Raw genomic sequence first — 21,015 nt, 5'->3', positions numbered from 1 at the left:
AAATAAAGAGGATGTGGAGAAAGAGGAACACTCCTCCATTGCTGGTGGGATTGCAAGCTGGTACAACCACTCTGGAAATCAGTCTCGCAGTTCCTCAGAAAATTGGACATAGTACTACCTGAGGACCCAGCTATACCACTCCTGGGCACATACCCAGAAGATGCTCCAACATGTAATAAGAACACATGCTCCATTATGTTCATAGCAGCCTTATTTATAATAGCCAGAATCTAGAAACAACCCAGATGCCCCTCAACAGAGGAATGGATACAGAAAATGGGGTACATTTACACAATGGAGTACTACTCAGCTATTAAAAACAATAAATTTATAAAATTCTTAGACAAATGGATGGAACTAGGAAATATCCTGAGTGAAGTAACTCAGTCACAAAGAACACACATGGTATACACTCACTGATAAGTGGCTATTAGCCTAAAAGCTCGGACTACCCAATATACAATTCACAGACCACATGAAGCTCAAGGACAAAGAAGACCGAAGTGTGGGTGTTTCAGTCCTTCTTAGAAGGGGGCAAAAATACTCATGGGAGGAAACATGGAAGCAAAGTGTGGTGCAGAGACTGAAGGAAAGCCATTCAGAGACTGCCCTAACCTGGGATCCATCCCATATACAGTCACCAAACCCAGACACTATTGTGGATGCCAAGAAGAACTCACTGTCAGCAGCCTGATATAGCTGTCTCCTGAGAGGCTCTGCCAGAGCTTGACAAATACAGAGGTGGATGCTCACAGCTATCCATTGGACTGAGCACTGGGTCCCCAATGGAGGAGTTAGAGAAAGGAATGAAGGAACTGAAGGGGTTTGCAACCCCACAGGAAGAACAACAATATCAAACAACCAGACACCCCCCCCCAGAGCTCCCAGGGACTAAACCACCAACCAAAGAGTACACATGGAGGGACCCATGGCTCCAGCCACATATGTAGCAGAGGATGTCCTTGTCTGTCATCAATGGAAGAAGCCCTTGCTCCTGTGAAGGCTCTAAGACGCAGTGTAGGGAAATGCCAGGCTGGGGGAGGCAGGAGTGGGGGGGCACCCTCATAGAAGCAGGAGGAGGGGGAGGAAATAGGGGGTTTCCAGAGAGGAAATCAGGAAAGGTGCTAACATTTTAAATGTAAAAAAAAATAAAATATCCAATAAAAAATAAAGAAATTATGACATTTTCAGGAAAATGAATGAAGATGGAGATCTGTATATAAAAGTAATGAAAGTAAAAGGGGGACAATGAGAAGGAAGAAAATTAGCAGAAGCAAAGGGAAAGGCAGAAAGATAAGGAGAATTCCTATGAGAGAAAATCAGAAGACAGTACTGGTTAGGGGGATAAAGAGAACCACCAAGAGAAAAGAAGGGATGGTGTGGACAGTGAGGGAGGGAAATAAATACAAACAAAGTAGAATCTCTCACACACATGTGCACTGCGCACACACACACATCATAATGAAGCTCATCACTTCATGTTCTGATTTAAATTTTTTAACCCCTCAGATTTTATGAATTTCTATAAGTCACTATGTTATTGTTGAGGATAGAGATTATGGAAGTTTGGGCACTGTGCTATAGAGCACAAAGCCACTCCTGCTATTTTTACAGCTATTACTCAACCTCCAGAATGGAACCCTGACTTTAAAACTTGGAAGGATGTAAAAATCATGAAGGATGAAATTCCAGAAGTATAAAATAGAGAAGGAGACTTTAACTAGGGAGAAAGGGTAATACAGGAGATGGTGGGAAGAGGGATAAATACATAATGTATATTAAACTTCAAATGTGGAGTTATACTATTTCATTTACTATGATAATGCTCCCCTTAAGAACCATAGACTCTTACAAAAACCCCAGGGAAAGGCATGGAAAAATCTCCCTTCAAGTTAGCATTTGAAGCTCTTAAAACAGTAAAGACTGTTGCCTTTGCCATTGTCCCTGGTTGCCTCCCAGAACTTGAAGCTAAGACCCTACTTCCAAGAGCAACACATTTTAGACACACAGGATTTTTTTTTCTTTTTTTTTTCCAAGACAGGTTTTCTCTGTGTAGCCCTGGCTGTCCTGAAACTCACTCTGTAGACCAGGCTGGCCTCAAACTCAGAAATCCACCTGCCTCTGCCTCCCAAGTGCTAGGATTAAAGGCATGTGCCACTGCTGCCCAGCACAGAATTTTTTCAAATCCAGCTGAAACCAACCTGCAAATCTCCTCACTGAGGACTAACTCTCACTGTATTCAAAGATAATACATAAGTTACCAAGAGACAAAAGCAGTTGTTAAGTCTTTATGCAGCTGCAAAAACCTACAAACCTCAACAGTGACTGGAACAGCAAGCTAGCCCTGATGATGCAATGGTGGCATATACATCTTGGGAGTAACCAACAACTGTCTACTAAGACTTAACTTCTGCTCAGTTGAGGGAAATCTGAGTGGTACTGTAAATATACCCAAGTACCAATAGCTGGTAAGGTTACAGACCCTAAAGAAGAAGGAACTACTGCTGCTTGCCTAAATCAGTATAACTTATAACTGCATTCTAAATGCTTAGCCTATACACACAGCAAACTATATTTCTCATACCTTACCAAAGAAACTTCCTTTTAAAACATATAGATACTATTGCAGAAGTCCACAACTAGTCAAAATACAGAGAACAATTGATTGTGGGGTGCCCAATGCCAATGGAAAGATCTGCAAAGCAACTCTTACACCTAAGGATTAAGGAACACATAGAAGAGAGAGCCAATGCTGACAGGAGCCTCATATAGCTGTCTCCTGAGAGGCTCTGCCAGCTCCTGGCAAATACAGAAGTGGCTGCTCACAGTCATCCATTGAACGGAGCACAGGGTCCCCAGTGAAGGAGCTGGAGAAAGTACCCAAGGAGCTGAAAGGGTTTGCAACCCCATAAGAGGAACATCAATATGAACTAACCAGTAACCCCCCACACACAGAGCTCCATGGGTCTAAACCACCAATCAAAGAAAACACATGGTGGGACTCATGGCTTTAGCTGCATATGTAGCTGTGGATGGCATAGTTGGTCATCAATAAAAGGAGAGGCCCTAGGTCCTGTGAAGGTTCTATGCCCCAGCGTAGGGGAATGCCAGGGCCAGGAAGCAGGAGTGGGTGGGTTGGGGAGCAGGGGGAAGGGGAAGGGGATTTTCGGAAGGGAAACCAGGAAAGGGGATAACATTTAAGATGTAAATAAAGAAAATATCTAATTTTTAAAAATTGAAAAAAAAAAAAGAAGAGAAAGCCAAAATATTGTGAGAATCAGACCAGGATATCTGTTGGGAGGTGGTATCTTTTACATATGAAAGAGAAGCTGTCTACATGCAATATCAACAAGATGATAGTTTAAACAAGAACTGCACAACGGCAACACCAGTTGACATGTCCACATAATGGGGGAAATCTCAGAAGGCCCTACACTAAATTTTAGAGCTACAGACAACCAACGACTACAAAGAGGAGGGGATTCATTCATCCCAGGAGTCCTAAACAATGTTCACATAAGCAACACTAAATGTACTCAGTGGCTTGTATAGATGTGAGTGTGTGTGTGTGTGTGTGTGTGTGTGTGTGTGTGTGTGTGTGTGTATCAGTAATAGGAAGTTACAGTGGAAAAGAGTGGAAATAGTATTAATATAATACTATATGAAATTCTCAAAAATGAGGTTTCATTGTGCAACAGATTGAACCAGATACAGAGATCCACAGTCAGACACTAAGCAGAGAGATAGAGAACAGAGAACATACAGCTCTACATGAGATGACTTCATCTAACCCCTTTCTCCCCAGAGCTCAGAGAACCCTGTGGAAGAGGAGGCAAAAGCACTAGGAAAGACAGAAGAGATAAAGGTCACCAGGAGAACAAGGCCTCTAAAACAACTAAGCAAGGCTCATATTAATTCACAGAAACTGAAGCCGCAATTACAGGGCCTATACAGATCTGCACCAGGTCCTCTGCATATGTTCTATAGCTTTTGGTTTGGTACTTTATAAGACTCCTGAATGTCTAAACAACTGAGTCTCTAATTTTTGTGCCCTCTGTTGAGGCTCCTTTATTTTTCTTTTGGCTTGGCTTGGCCAACCTCAATATAATGGTGTTTGCTTTATCTTATTGTATTTTATTTTCTTATGCTTTATTGTAACTTCTTAGAAGCCTGTTCTTTTCTAATGAGAAACTAAAATGGAGAAGATCTTGATGAGAGAGGAGGTGCGGAGGAACTGGGGGAGTAGAGGGAGAGGAAAGGGTATTCAAATTATATTGTATTAGAAGAGAATCTATGTTTGATAAGAGGTGGAGTGATTGTTGTAGAAACTTGAAAAGAAATTCTCAAGAAACTTATAAATAAATAAATAGTAGTAGAAACGCAAGAGACTTAACTAGTGATACCATGATAAAAATTTCTCCTAAAGAGTCTATTTTATGTGAACAAATAGAGAATTGTGCTTTTAAAAATATATCATGAAACACAACTCAATATTTTAGATAAATTTTATACACAAGAATAGTTTTTAAAAAATCTCTATGCGTCCACACAGTTATCTTCCAGGCAGAGTTTGGGACATGCCAGTGCAGCAGAGTGGGATTGTATGACACCTTCAATCTTCCCATTGTTGTTCCTAAGTACCCATTCTTAATATTTTCAGAGTAGAAATTTCAGCCATATAAAGGGATAACAATTTTTCTGACTTGATTGACAGACAAGCCTGTGAGTGACACTCCTTTCAACGGAAGCCTGGATGTCCTCTGAGAGCTTGAACATGTTTGCAGACTGTATCACCCAGAAAAGGAAGTCAGTGGGAGAACCCCTAATGAGTGGACTTTCGCTGTATTTAAATATTGCCATGTGGTCTGACACCAAAGTCTCCAATAAGGTTTTTGAGACATCTATGCCACCATGTCAAGATCTAGAAAGAACCATGGTGGCACTCGGTGGCACTCGTTTTGTGGGCTAGCACTTTATTCTGCCATGAAAAAAAAATAAAGACAGAAAGAGAGAGAGAGAGAGAGAGAGAGAGAGAGAGAGAGAGAGAGAAGAAAACCATCAGATTTAACTTTGTCACAACTCTGGGAAATTGGGAAATAATCAACAACTAACCATATGGAAGCAGGGTCCATAAAACAGAGGAATGGAGTTTAAAATGATAGGAAAGGGGCTGGACAGGTGGCTCAGAGGTTAAGAACACTGTTGCTGTTCTTCCAGAGTAACATGGTTGGATTCCTTGCACCCACGTGGTGGCTCATAACTATATATAACACCAGTTTGAGGGGTCTAGATGCCCTCTTCTGGCCTCTGTGGGCACAAGACAAGCATGTGGTACACAGAAAAGAATGCAAGTAGAACATCTATGTGAAAAGAAAACAAACATTCCTTCCAGTTTGCACCTGTGCTAGAGCAGAGCCTCAGCTCTGGATCCAAACCCATTCAACCAACACCCCAGTTGCAGATCAACTCCCCAGGTATTCTGACACATCTGGGATCACAGGTAAGACCCTCAAACCCCACCCCAATACCCAGCTTAAATGAAACCCCAGAGACCCTGAGACTCAGATACCCCACCCAGCCAGAGACCTGTGCTCCTTCTACTTTGCACCTGTAACTAGAGCAGAGACTCTGCCCTGGATCCCAACACATTCAGCCCACACCCCAGTAGCAGTTAACCCCCCAGGGGTTCTAACACACCCAGGATCAAAGGATCACAGTATCACAATTGGGACAAGTTCCAGCCAGAGAAATCAAGGCCAGTTAACATCAGAGATAACCAGATGTTGAGAGGCAAGAACATAAGCAATAGAAACCAATACTACTTGGCAACATCAGAACCCAGTTCTCCCATCACAGAAAACCCTGGATACCCTAACCCACCTATAAAGCAAGATTCAGATCTAAATTTTCATCTCATGAAGAAGGACATAAATAACTCATTGAAAGAAATACAGAAGAACACAGGTAAACAAGTAGAAGCCCTTGAAGAGAATACACATAAATCCCTTAAAGACATACAGGAAAACACAATAAAATAGGTGAAGGAATTAAACAGAACTGTCCAGGATCTAAAAATGGAAATAGACACATTAAAGAAAACACAATGGGAGACAACCCTGGAGATAGAAAGCCTAGGGAACAGGAGTCACATATGCAAGCATCAGCAACAGAATACAAAGGATAGAAGAGAGAATCTCAGGTATAGAACATATTATAGAAGATATCGACATAACGGTCAAGGAAAATACAAAAAGCAAAAAGCACCTAACTCATGGATTGGCAGGATTAATACAGTAAAAATGGCCATCCTACCAAAAGACAGCATTTTCAACAAACGGTGCTGATTCAACTGGCAGTCAGCATGTAGAAGAATGCAAATTGAGCCATTCTTATCTTTGTACAAAGCTCAAGTCCAAGTGGATCAAGGACCTCAATATAAAACCAGATACACTGAATCTAATAGAAAAGAAAGTGGGGAAGAGCCTTGAACAAAGGGGCACAGGGGAAACTTCCTGAACAGAACACCAATGGCTTATGCTCTAAGATCAACAATCAACAAATGGGACCACATAAAATTGGAAAGCTTCAATAAGGCAAAGGACACTGTCAATATGACAAAATAGCAACCCACAGATTGGGAAAATATCTTTACCAACCCTACATCCGATAAGGGGCTAATATTCCAAATATACAAAAACTCAAGAAGTTAGACTCCAGAGAACCAAATAACCCTATTAAAAATGGGGTACAGGACTAAAGAGAGAATTCTCAACTGAGGAATCTTGAATGACTGAGAAGCACCTAAAGAAATTTTCAACATCCTTAGTCATCAGGGAAATGCAAATCAAAACAACCCTGAGATTCCACCTCACACCATTCAGAATGGCTAAGATCAAAAACTCAGGTGACAGCAGATGCTGGCAAGGATGTGGAGAAAGAGGAACATTCCTCCATTGCTATTGGTATTACAAGCTGGTACAAGCACTCTGGAAATCAGTCTGGTGGTTCCTCAGAAAATTGGAAATAGTTCTACCTGAAGACCGAGCTATACCACTCCTAGGCATATACCCAAAAGATGCTCCAACATATAACAAAGACACATGCTTCACTATGTTCATAGCAGTCAGAAGTTGGAAAGAATCCAAATATCCCTCAACAGAGGAATGGATACAGAAAATGTGGTACATGTACACAATGGAGTACTACTCAGCTATTGAAAACAGTGACTTCATGAACGTCACAGGCAAGTGGATGGAACTAGAAACTATCATCCTGAGTGAAGTAACCCCCACACAAAATAACATATATGACATGTACTCAGTTGTAAGTGGATATTAGCCCAAAAATTCACAATCCCCTTGATACAACCCACAGACCATATGGAGCTTAGGAGGAAGGAAAGCCCAAATATGGTGCTTCAGTTCTGCATTGAGGGGGAAATAGGATGATTGAGGGAGGTGGAGGAAGGGGGGACTTGGGAAGGAGAGAGGAGGAGCAGAAGGAAATAAGGGGGCCGTATCAGGTACTGGAGAGGACAGGAGAAAGGTTCAGAGGATCAGGAAATCGAATAAAAATAGGTAGCATGGCAGATGAGGAACTGGGGATAACCACTGGAGGGTCCCAGACACCAGTAAATGAGAGGCTCCCTGGACCCAATGGGAATGATTTTAGCAGAGAAGGGGACATAGAACCTGTATAGACCACCTCCAATAGATAGGCACAGTCCCTGGTCAAGGGATGGGGCCACACATTCATCTCAAAGTTTTTAACCCAGAAATATCCCTGTCCAAAAGAAGAACAGGGACAAAATGTAAATGAGGAAAATACCTAATAAAAATAAAAAATAAAAAATAAAAAGAAGAAGAACAGGGACCAAAAATGGAGCAGAGACTTAAAGTAGGGCCATCTGGGGACTGCCCCACCTGGGGGTCCATCCTATCTGCAGACACCAACTGTTGCTGTTGCCAAGAAGCACTTGATGACAGGAACCTAGTGTGGCTGCTCCTTGGAAGGTTTAGCCAGCAACTGACCAATACAAATGTGGATGCTTGAAACCAACCATCAAACTGAGCTCAGGGACCCTGGTCAGGGAGAAGCATGAAAGACTGGAGGAGCTGAGGGTGATTGAAACCCCATAGGAAGAAAACCATCAGCTGTCTGGACCCCTCAGTGATACCAGGGGCTAGACCATCAACCGAGGAGTGTACAGGGAGGGATCCATGGCTCCAGATACAGAGGAAGCAGAGAATGGCCTTGTCTGACATCAATGGGAGGGGAGCCCTTGGTCCTGTACAGGTTTGATGCCCCAGCATAGGGGGATGTTAGAGAAGTGGAGTGGGAGAGGGTGGGTAGGTGGGAGAACACCCTCATAGAGGCAAAGGGGAGGAGAAGGGGGGTTGTGAAGGGGAGGCCAGGAAGGGAGAATAACATTTGAAATGTAAACAAAAATAATTAGTAGATAAAAATATGTATATTAAGAACTTTAAATTTGATAGAGAAATAACTGTACACGATTCCTTGTGAAGAGAATATCTTTGACTCACCTGCATCCATGGGGAGTTCAAGATTTTAAAGTTTTCATTGAGTCTCTCCATCAAGTTAAGAAACTTCTCATCTTTATAATCAAAACGATTGTGGAAAATAACTGAACAGATCACATTGGAGGGAGCACAGCTCAGGATGAATGTGGGATCACAGAGTGAACCTGAAGGATTGAAAACCGCTTAAAATACCATTAAAACATCCATATAAACGTCTTCAGAAATTACTATATTGGCTTCCATTTAGAATACCACTGATTCTTTAGTCCCAGCTTGCTTAATAATCATTGGCTAAACCTTTAACAGTTGCTCCCTGTGTAAGCATCACTCTTTGTGTACATATTCTAAATTAAGTTCTAAGAAAATACATCATCACTTTTGTTGTTGTTGTTTCTTGGAGACAAAGGTTCTCTGTGTAGCCTGGTCTGTCCTGGAACTCTCTCTGTAGACATGGCTGGCCTCAAACTCATAGAGACCCACCTCCCTCTGCCTCTCAAGTATTGGGACTAAAGGTGTGGGCCACCACTGCCAGGCTATACATTACCAATTTTTTTAATGATGGCTTTATTATTATTATTATTATTATTATTATTATTATTATTATTATTTTATTGCTGTTGACAAGAAGCGCTTGCTGACAGGAACTGGGTATGGCTGTTCCCTGAGAGGCTCTGCCAGCACCTGACAATACAGATGCTGATATTCACATTACCACTTTTTTTTTTTCTGAGACAGGGTTTCTCTGTGTAGCCCTGGCTGTCCTGGAACTCACTCTGTAAACCAGGCTGGGCTTGAACTCAGAAATCCACCTGCCTCTGCCTCCCAAGTTCTGGGATTAAAGGTATGCGCCACCACTGCCTGGCACATTACCACTTTTAAGAACACATAACAATTCATGTCTTCAATATAGAACCTCACATCTCTTTGTGATTGCTACACAATTAAGGAAGAAAATAGCAACCTGGAAATATTTTATGCCCAGTGAATATCTGAAGGAGTCATGTCCACCACAGCCAGCAGAGAAGACTACAAAGGAGAAAAGATTACCAGAAATGCAGCATTCATCAGAACCAACTTAAAAGAACAGAAATACCTAGATTAATAATTTAAAAAAGGGGAGGTAACAAAACACAAGCACCAATTATTATAGATTTGTTTACCTAAAATAAAGGTGAAATTAATTTCAAATGAAAATTCAGATGGGACAAATATAGAGATTACATTAATAAGTGGAGCCTTTTAATTCCTTCATTTCAAATTGAAAAAAAGAAAAAATATAGAATTTTGTGTCCCTAGTCACCAGGAATATAGATTTCATTTATTTAGATAAAGCCTACCCTCTACTGAAATCCTGGGTTATTGTCCTATCAACTTTTTTTTTAATTTGACAGTTATTTAAGTCAATTTGATCATAAGAAATAAAAGCAGAAGAAATATTAATTTTGCATTGGCATATTTAAATAAGATAGTGGTGATTCAGACAGTGTGGTATAACAATCTGAATTCCATGCCCTTCAGGATGAGAGCATAGCAAGCTCGGGAACAAATTCTGGGTTACAGAGTAAGATGCTGTCTCAAAAACAGTTTTTAAATAAGTCCCCAAATTCATATCATAGATATAATAAACTAAAATTATGTAATGAGTAAAAAGTGTGTGCCCTGTATAGCTTGCAAATGTCATTGTCTCTTGACAACTACAAATGTGTGTGTATATATGTGTGTGTGTGTGTGTGTGTGTGTGTGTGTGTGTGTGTGTGTGTGTGTGTGTGTGTGCAGGCAAGATACCCATTGACATAAAGTAAAATTGAAAATAAATAAATATCAAAATTTCATTAGATTTCTAATTTCTCCTTACATTTAGGGAAGATAATTAAACGTGGGGTAACTTGGAACCCAAGCTGAAAATCAAATTCACTTTGACAATAATTATAATAAATGTTCCAAGCCAAAAATTCAGTGTTTTAAAATGCACCCAGAACTTCCTTTTTATCTAGATATGTAAAGGGCAGCACATCAGATGAGAATCATGGGAAAGACTGGTGGTTACAAAGCCCAAGAGGAGACACACAGTTCCACATAGACACTCGGGGAGAACATCAGGGTTGGCTTGCAGACAGGAGAAAGGAGAGGTCAGGAAGCCATATTAAGTCTTGCACAGGAGGAAGGCATGAGGCAGAGAAGAAACACTGGGTGAACTTTATTGAGAGTAATGTCAGTGGAATCTGGATGCTCTTAGAGATCCCACACCTTGCTTGCTGCCATGTGACCTGGAGCAAAGAAAACACAGGACTGCCATGTGTGAATTTGGTAAAGAAAACATTTGGTAGGAAGAACTGGCTGAAAAATCAAAGGCATGCTTTCTATGTCTAGGAAATAGCTAAACCTGGGTGGAGAGGCCCCTCCCAAGATCTGGAAGACATCTGTGAATCAGAAAGAGTTTAGAGAAAACTAAAACATGGCTAATAGGCAAATTACAAATAGACTGAAAGCTAATTTACAATTAGCAGAAGATAGGGTAGAGTTAATAGTAGTTGAAATACAGTAAATAAATAATGCCATACATATTAAATAGTAGCAGAATTCATCATAGTACATATTTACTCAAGAGATATGAAAAGCCATAGCAAGTAGTTATTAATACCAAGTAACCACCTGACAGCTTTTAAACAGCCCTTTGTTTACAGGGTAAACACAAAAGAAAATAAAAATATGATAAGCATCATTACTGGCAGAAGTTGCAGGCATGGGTCTTGAAGCAAACATGTGTCACTAAAACTGACCAAACAGATATAGAATACCTTAATGACAAAACATGTCACTTTCTCATCTTCCATGAAAATATGATGAGCTCAATCATATTATGTACAGTTGACAAATAGTGTCCAAGGAAATATTCTAAATAATAAAGTCACTATGACACTACAGGAAAATGTTACCCTGCATGAATTTTTAATGAGGCTTAACACATTTTTGTTGTTGTTCAGAAACAATGGCAATTCAATTTCTGGGCACAACAACTAAAACCTAATCTTGTAAGCTTTATTAAAATCAGATTCCTTCAGTGACAAATCCTTACGGATCCGCCATAATACCAGGAAACTAGCAGCTACATCTTACCCTTCTCTGTCACCATTCCAAACAGGAGCTAACTCTCCTGCTTCCTCTCTTCTTCCAAGCAAACCAGAAGTCCCGCCTACTTGCCCAGTGATTGGCTCCTTTATTCATTAGGCGATTGGCTCACAAGAACAGCACCAGGCCCGTCCACAATACTTCTCCCTTTCTGTTCTAATAAATAACAAAATCTTTCTCTCAAATCTAGAGCACAACTATTACCATATTGTAATCTATAAAGTATAAGATAGACCTAACACCCAGTTCATCATTTATGTCATTAAGATAGAACATTGTCTTCTATTATAAATTAAAAGACTTATGATTCTATCTTGACTTTTGTCCTAACTTTAGATAGTATGCCTTCTGAAAATCATCCTCTCAAATCTATTCTCTCAAAGTAAATAGCCTGGGTTGAAACTATAAGTAGTTTTTCAACCCCATCAGAAATCCAAGAATGAGTGATATTAACTGAGAATATATAGGAAGCCTAACACAGCTTCCAAAAGTTAACCAGTTTATAGAAACTGCTGATCACCTGGACAGTCCCTTACTTCAAAACGTTGGAGCATCGGTCTTCAGCCTTCTGGCCAGTATCATCTGACAGACCTAGAGAAACAAGGTATTAAGGACTAGCCTACTCTGTCTTGTCAGAATCAAGCTGTCCTAAACCTGTAATTGTGTCCTTTCTTTGGACAGTATTATGTCTGTAGATAAAAAGAGGAAATTTTTGCCTAGTGGCTGTCTTGCCACGACTGAAGCAACTCCATTGATGCTCAATTTCTTCTTTGAATCCAAAAAAAGGAAAGCTGTCAAGAGCAGACTAGTCTCAACAACAAGTGAATAAATAACATTAAATGTCACATTATGTGGATTTCTGACATTTTTGAAAACCAAGTATCTATGTAAAGTAATCTGGACTATTGTCTGATAACTACTCTTAGCTCTTTCTATTTAGAAATCTTGAAAACACCCTGACAATAAACTCAGAGCCATGAATTTTGCTATTTGGCTCTAAACTCACAGGCTTAAACATCTCAGATCAGATTAAAATAACAAGTATAGAAGGACTGGGTTTAATCCCTTTACTTACAAAATTTTGTATCAATAGAATAAATTTATACCAATGAAACCCTTGATTTTGCATCAAAATGAATTATGTGCTATTTAAGAAATTATGACTTCAGCTTAGTAACAATTAAAGAGATTTCTACCAAAAGAGATTATGGCTATGCAATCAATTCTAGCTATTCCTCCCTATTCCAATATTACCATTTCTACATTCCCTAGAAAGACAACCTACTAATAACCCTCTCCAGCCCCGAAGCCCAGGGAACTGGGTTGACAACTCTTCATAACTTCTTCAAGCTGAATATGGATGATAAGGTATTTTGAGGGGGGAGGGTAGGGAAAATGGAGGAGTTGGCTGGCCTTAAGAAGGCCACACCAACGATTGTATTAGTCTCTGATGTCTGCGTCCTGACTAGATCCAGCTGAAAGTTCAAGACATCAGGAGTTCAAGCAGGTGAGTTCAGAATGTCTGACAAGAAACTCACCAAGGCTGTATATTCTGTAAAATGCAAATCTCAAAACAAAATTTTAGGATCATCAAGATAATCCTTTTGTTTGATTCTTTAGATTCTAGTTCTCTGTGGGTCTCCTGCTATTAAATCTTATTCATTTTACTCTAGAAGGTGTATAGACCTTAATCACCTTTTCTAAAATCACAAAGACAAACCCTTTCTCCCAAATCAGCATATCCTTGAGCCATTAACCAGAAAAACCTTTATTCTGACCTCTATACCAGAGGAATTATATAACCACAAAACTCAACATCACACCCATTTTGAAAATCAAAACAATCTAAAACAAATGATGTAAATTAATGTTGGAGACCATACCGTGAGAAAGCGAGCCCTTCACAATCTCCCACCTTGACAAGCCAAATGGCCTTGTGCTAGGAGCTGGTCGTCACTCCCTTCTCCCTGTTCCCTTCCTGGCACCTGAGGCTGTAAAAGCTGAATTATAGTCCCCTCTTCCTTATCTCTTCCTGACTCCTATGACATCCAAGGACATGAGTTACGTGCTGAGCCTGGCCTAATACCCAAGGCTGTTAAGGAGGATCTATGTTCTGGAGATAAGACGCAGAGTGCCCACAGCCTGACTTCGGCCCTCATGTCAGCAGATGCCTACTTCTTTGTTCTTTGTTAATTCCCCCTCAACCCCTCTCTATTCCCCTTGATGTATGCTTTAAAACCCGGCGTCTCAGCCTAATAAATGGAAACCTTGAGAGGAACAATCTACTTGGTCTTCGGCTCTTCTTTCTCTCCCACCCCATTTTCTCCCAGGTTTGCAGTCCCCCTCGCACCCACGAATAACTGAGTCCCACGGGACAGGATAAATTAAGATACTGTATGTGCCTATACTTAGGCCTTTCCTATCTTGCCAAGCAGGAAAAGATACTCAAGACTCCCATGTAAACTACACTAGTAGAATATGAGTTTCCTGTGGCTGGTTAAACAGTCTATACCCACCTTTCCATTTGGCTCTCGGCCCAGAGCCACAGACATATTTTAATAATACCTGTATAATATCTGTCCGTTGATCTCTCTATATCTGGAGCCACAGACATTGGTAACTAATACCTGTTCAAAGCCGGCAGTGATTATCACTGCACTCTCGACTCTGGAGTCAGTGACTAAATTAAAACAATACAAAACAAATGAGGTAAAATAAAATACTGTATGTGCCAATACTAGGCCTTTCCTGTCTTGCCAAGTAGGAAAAGACACTCAAGATTCCCGTGTAGACCATGTTAGACAGAATATGAGTTTCCTGCGAGGCAAGTAAAGTAATCTTATACCATCTTATGGTTCGGCTCTCTGCCTAGAGCAGCCAACTTCATCCTTTTTCTCTCTCAGAGCAGTTTGTACTTTCTCACAGCAGGGGACCTCAGAAATATTAGCAGTGTCTTTGTTTAAACTTTCCTCGCATTTGAGTCACATAACTCGTTTTTTAGCACCACCCAGCCAATCATCCAGCAAAAAAATAAAATAAAATAAAATAAGACTGTAATTCTCAGGCTAATAATCTTAAATTTCTAATGGATTCGTGCCCATCCTCATGTTGGGCACCACCTGTTGTGGGAAATATTTTTTAAAAGTTAGAACTGCACAACCTGCGCTTGTGCCTCTGCCCCGGTGGCCTGGCTGGCCATGCACTGGCAGGCAATGGCCAACCTGTTTTTATCTAGTGGAAATTCTGACTCAGAACTCCATAATTTCTCCACCAAGCTCGATAGATTCCCACTGGCAGGTCACTACCACGCCAACCCCATGCTTCAAGTCCCCCACAGCCTTTGTGGTGCACATCTGGCAAACCCATGCTTTGCTGCCATATCTTTCTCTCAAACCCAGACAAGCCACACACAAATGCAACACAAACTCAGTTCAGAAACAGTGGTAACTCAATCTCTGGGTGCAACAACTAAAACCTAATCTTGTAGCCTTATTAAAATCTGATTCCTCCAGTGGTGAATCTGTGGATCTGCCATGATACCAGGAAATTCTAGTAGCTACATCTTACCCCTCTCTGTTCCCATTCCAAAAAGTGGCTTAACACTTTCTATCTTCATGATGTTCTGTTCTGAAAGCAACTGGGTCAGAATGGGATAATATGACTATTATATAGTCACACTGTGTGCACAATCAGCACGTACAGACGTGAGGACGGACAAGCAAAGCTCTGTCCTTGGGCACTAGCATGAGAGCTAACAACCACTACCCAGAAATAGCTGACTACCACTGCAGTGTTGAAAAGGGCATGTAGAGGTAGAGCCAGGCAAACAGGTACCCACCATTTGCTTTTCTTAGCTCTTCCACAAGACAGGATGCTTCCTCTTGAATGCGATCCTCGATGCTCCTCTTCCCCATCCCAAAACTCCTCAAGGTCATGATTGAGAAGCGCCGAAGCTCCTTCCATTTTGTTCCATTGCTGAAAATCACCCCTACCAGAACAGGAAACAGAAACTAGAAAGGAGAACCCAGACAATGGAGGGAACAGGACCCTGACTGCCACTTGGCTCCCTGCCGGTGGTGGTTTGAATATGCTTGGTCCTGGGAGTGGCACTATTTGGGGTATTGCTGGAGTAGGTGTGGCCTTGTTGGAGGAAATGTGTTACTGTGAGTGTGGGCTTTAAGACCCTTGTTATAGCTGCCTGGAAGTCAGTCTTTTTCTAATGGCCTTCAAATGAAGAGGGAAAACTCTCAGCTGCTCCTGCACCATGCCTACTTGGACACCCCCTTGCTCCTATCGTGATGATAATGGACTGAACCTCTGAACCTGTAAGACAGCCCCAACTGAATGGCATCCTTATGAGTTACCTTGGTCATGGTGTCTGTTCACAGCAATAAAACCCTAAGACACTGCCTAAGGAGATTTTCCTGTCTAGTCCCTATGATCCATGCTCAGCATACACATGCATAAACATGCATGTGCATACATGCACACTTACCCAGATCATTATTTATTCTTTCAAAAATTTGAAAACTACCCCTCCCAGAAAACTCCTCTCCAAGGTCATCCAGAGCTTCCTTTACTGCTTCATATCCATGTACCACCACAGTAGGCTTTGAACCAAAGTACAGAGTGAACACGGGGCCATAGACTTTTGAGAACTGCAAATAAGAAAGAAATTATAAGTAACAGAAGAAGATTCTAGGCTGATATGAGCATCTTACTGTCCACATCTGTAGTCTGCCAATCACAACTTCAAATTTAGATTCGATACATAAAAAGCTGTTTGCTATAACTTTCATATGCAGCATGTATCTTGTTTACCAGTAGATTTCCAGACAAACCAATGTGCAAATTGTCCGAACTGTGACACTTTGAAGGAAGTTAATCTGTAAACTTACAGATAAAGACACTGAGGATGAAGAATCTCAAATTCATTTAACTTTTCCGTGGGTAAAAATTCAACACTCAGATTTGAAACCCTTTTCAGTGAATCTCTGATACTTGGGCAACGAACCAGTGTGGGAAGCCTTTTGTCACTTCTCTGAAGCAGAGAGAGAAAAAGAAAAAAAGAAAACAGAAAACTCCACCTGCTAGGCAGAGTCAAAGTGGATCAGGGTCTGTTGGCAGATTTCTACAGAGTGGTGGATCATGAGAGGAGGAAGTCTGGTAAGCTGAAGCTAAAGGCTTGCATCACTAGAGACCCTGACGGGATGGTAGGAGCTTCACCGGTTCCCAGCACAAGGCCCAACTCATGTATCAACAGCCACCCATAGATTTGTGACTATTAGCCATGTAAGGGCAGTACCCTAAGCCCTTCCATATGTAGATGAGGCATCCCTAACATCTCAGACCAACACAAAAGGAAAAGAGCCATGACCACAGTCAAGTAGGCTCAAAACAGAGTTCTTCGTGCTAATGCAGTACCTAGATGCCCAGGCATTGCCAAAGCTTCTCTTCCCAGACAATCCTCCCTGCAAAAGGTATTTTGATCTCAGGCCCACCCTGAGAAGTGGGGTATGGTTTTATGCACTCATTATCTACCAAGACTGTCTCTTTTCATTGAGATCCATTGTGCGGAGCCATGGAGAATGTCTTCACCTATAGAGCCTCAGTTAGTCTCCCCTAGAAGACCAATCTGCACTCCCAGCCATGATCGCCATACAGCCAAGAACTATCGCTGCTGGGACCAGCCAGAGGTTCTCATAACTCTCCTCACCCCATCCCGACCCCAGGCTAGATGCAGCCTATGAACCCCCAACTCTGTTCTCTGTTCTTCTGCAACTCTCAGTGGTGCCTGGATGTCCAAGAGCCTGAGAACCCCACAGCCCCAGCCATAGCAGGCCCGGGACCCCCAAACCAGCTCCAGCTTTCCCATGCCTCAGACTGCACTTTCCCACCCCCAGAGTTCCCACCCCCAGAGTGGTATCTCAGTGCTTCCCTACAGCCTGAAGGTAGCATGGGCCTCCCCAAGCAACTATGCCCAAGGGTGGAGTGGACTTGGGCTCACAACCCTACAGATTTTCTGACCTGATAAGGAATAGAATGATAACAGCAGGAATATTTAAGGCTCACAGTGAGAAGCTGAAAATTCTATTGTATTGACCTTGGTGGAAGGAATAGGGAGTCTTTTGGATGGGGACAGATATCTTATATTTCAGCAATTATTTCTGTTAGCTTGTGGCTATGTTTCCCATGGTACTGTGAAGTATACAAAGGCTAAGGAAAACAAACTTGCCTCAAGGCTGGTGGGATATTGAGCTGCAGCCCTTCCAATTCTAAATCTTAACTTTGAATCTTTTTTCTGCTTTCCTATAATCATGCTCACTTCCCCCTCAGAAGCTGTTCGACTTCAAGCTAGCAGACTAGCACAAACCAGTCCCCTGTGTCCACACTGAAACAAATACTTAACTCTGAAGGACTTTGCTTCAGGATTCTGCTGAGCTCTTCTCACAGGGTCACTCGGTCACCCTATGATAAGTACTGAAAACTTATCATTTGAAAACTCTCCCTAGGAAGCTGCCAGGAGTCAATGTGGGTGACCTTAGCTGAAATGCCCAACAGTGGGACAATCACCTCCAGGAAACAGACAGGACCCCCAGTGGAGGAATGGGGACACCAACCCACCTTCAAAATTTTTGACTCAGAATTGGTCCTATCTAAAAGAAATGCAGGGACAAAAAAATGCAGCAGAGACTGACGAAATGGCCAAACAGAGACTGACCCAACATGAGACCCATCCTATGAACAGGCATCAATCTCTGACACTATTAGTGATACTATGTTGTGCTTGCTGACAGGTGCCTAATATAACTTGAGAGTCTCTCCTAGCAGCTGACTGAGACAGATGCAAGTACTTACAGCCAAGCATTGGATTGAGGTCAGAGACCCCTATGGACGAGCTAAGGGAACGATTGAAGGTCCTGAAGGAGATGGCAACCGCACAGGAAGACCAACAGTGTCAACTAACCTGGACCCCTGGAAGCTCCCAGAGACTGAGACACCAACCAAAGAGCATATACCAGTCAGTGGCCCAGGCACATATGTAGCACAGGGCTGCCTTGTCTGGCCACCATGGGAGAGGACGCACCAGGGTGAGGGTATACCTGGGGGTGGGGGGCACCCTTTCAGAAGTAAATGGGAGGGAGCATGGGGGAGGAATTCTGTCATCAGGGACCGAGAACAGGGTAGCATTTGGGATGTTAATTAATTAATTAATTTTAAAATATTGTCATATTACTAAAATCAGAGAAATCTCTCTCTAGTTGAGTGTGATGCCAGGCTGTCTGCAATCCTGATATAAGTGACTAAAGAACAGGCAGCAGGCAGAACAGCACATGCAGCATCCCACAGGACAATCTCTCTCTTTTTTTTTTTTTTTTTTTGAATTTTCAGTGTTCTATTTATTTATTTATTTATTTTTTCCATTTTTTATTAGGTATTTAACTCATTTACATTTCCAATGCTATACCAAAAGTCCCCCATACCCACCCACCCCCACTCCCCTACCCACCCACTCCCCCTTTTTGGCCCTGGCGCTCCCCTGTACTGGGGCATATAAAATTTGCGTGTCCAATGGGCCTCTCTTTCCAGTCATGGCCGACTAGGCCATCTTTTGATACATATGCAGCTAGAGTCAAGAGCTCCGGGGCACTGGTTAGTTCATAATGTTGTTCCACCTATAGGGTTGCAGATCCCTTTAGCTCCTTGGGTTCTTTCTCTAGCTCCTCCATTGGGAGCCCTGTGATCCATCCATTAGCTGACTGTGAGCATCCACTTCTGTGTTTGCTAGGCCCCGGCATAGTCTCACAAGAGACAGCTACATCTGGGTCCTTTCGATAAAATCTTGCTAGTGTATGCAATGGTGTCAGCGTTTGGATGCTGATTATGGGGTGGATCCCTGGATATGGCAGTCTCTACATGGTCCATCCTTTCATCTCAGCCAGGACAATCTCTTACATGCTGCTCATCCACAGCTCTGGCAGCAGCTTTGCACAGAAACACTGAGGCCCCACTGGACCTTACTAGTTCTCTTTCTTTCACATAAGTTTATGTTGACTCGGACTCCTTGATATCAGACATAACTTGTTTCCTTGAAGAAATGTAATTATTTTGGTTAGCTAACCTAAAGATAATACGCAACATGTACGTAGATGATGTCTCCAGTAAATACTAAAAATAATTCCAATACTTTTTATCTTATGCAAAAATTGCAGCTAAGAATCATGAAACAGTGAAAGAGTCACTGTTCTCTCTGCTATATGGATTTTACCTTACAGTGTAAAAATGATTATCCTGGACAAATATGTTATCTCTCTTAATCATTTCTACAATGAGAAACCAAATGTGAAAATCCACAGTGCACATTTGCCATATGATGATATAGTTTAACCCCAGAAATGTACTTATTTAACAGCAGAGAATAATTCTTACTTTTCAACCACTATATAGCAAGAAGGATACTTACATAGTTGAAGGATTTGCTGATGTTCTTTATATCTATCTGAAGGATGTTTCCAATAATTGGGAAAGGGGTGGGGCCAGGAGGGAGCTTCCCTCTCCCAGAGTTTTGTCTCCAGAGGGAGAGGAGAAGCAGACAGGAGAGAGTGAGCACCAGGACCAGGACTGGATCCATGGCAGCTTTCTCTTCTCAGGGAGACTCCTGTGAGCTTGCAGCCCAGGGCTTTTATAATGCTAGCTGCCAACTTAACAGTGCTTCTGAGACCTAAGTGACCAATCAGTTATGTGCAGTTTTATCTTCTGAATGGACTCTGGCCTGCAGCAAACATGAAAAGAAGCTGCTCTTTTCAATCTCCTGGGAGGAGATTTTACCAACCATGGTGAGCTAGTCTGGAGTTGGACTTAACCCAGATATTGTTATGAGTCTTTTATTGTTATTGTTGTGCTTGTTTTTAATGTGGAGTAGGGCAGATTTCAATACCTTCATAGTTCCAGTTACATCTTGAAGCCTGAATTAAGCTGCAGTGAAATAAATATGTGTTCATGTGTGCATCTTGGTGTGCATGCATTTGAGTTCATACGCATGTGTCTGTGGAGGCTAGAGATCGACTTTTGGTGTCTTTCTCGATTCCACCTCTCTCTCTCTCTCTCTCTCTCTCTCTCTCTCTCTCTCTCTCTCTCTCTCTCTCTCTCTCATTGATACAGGATTCCTCAGTGAAGCAAGAGATCTTCACTGAGGTTGCAGACATGTACTACAGAGCCCAGCTTTTACGTGACTACATGACTATTGGAGGAACTGAACTCCGGTCTTCGTGCTTGCACAGTGTATATTTTACCAACTGAGCTATTTTCCCAGAACCTGAAGTAAACTATTTGTGCAAAAATCATT

The 21,015-nt window shown here is 41.8% G+C and overlaps 1 protein-coding gene across 2 annotated transcripts in view; it reads right to left on the bottom strand.

The window, feature by feature from the left end:
* Cyp2c55 (cytochrome P450, family 2, subfamily c, polypeptide 55) overlaps positions 1–20,407 on the bottom strand; it is a 35,751-nt gene extending 15,344 nt beyond the window's left edge. Inside the window, exons 1-4 of one of the 2 annotated variants that reach the window (XM_006527355.2) lie at positions 20,134–20,407; positions 16,165–16,327; positions 15,508–15,657; positions 8,544–8,704 (exon numbers count right to left, since the gene is read on the bottom strand). In XM_006527355.2, the coding sequence (XP_006527418.1) occupies positions 8,544–8,704; positions 15,508–15,657; positions 16,165–16,327; positions 20,134–20,301 (642 nt within the window). In that variant the 5' untranslated portion in view covers positions 20,302–20,407. The remainder of the gene's footprint in view (positions 1–8,543; positions 8,705–15,507; positions 15,658–16,164; positions 16,328–20,133) is intronic. The other variant, NM_028089.3, reaches the window with a different exon arrangement.
* Positions 20,408–21,015: the final 608 nt, after the last annotated feature.

The sequence above is a fragment of the Mus musculus genome, chromosome 19 (assembly GCF_000001635.26).
Source record: "Mus musculus strain C57BL/6J chromosome 19, GRCm38.p6 C57BL/6J".
NCBI classification, from domain to species: Eukaryota; Metazoa; Chordata; class Mammalia; order Rodentia; family Muridae; genus Mus; species Mus musculus.
Note: the sequence above shows the minus strand (reverse complement) of the source record. Positions and strands in the feature narration are given on the sequence as shown.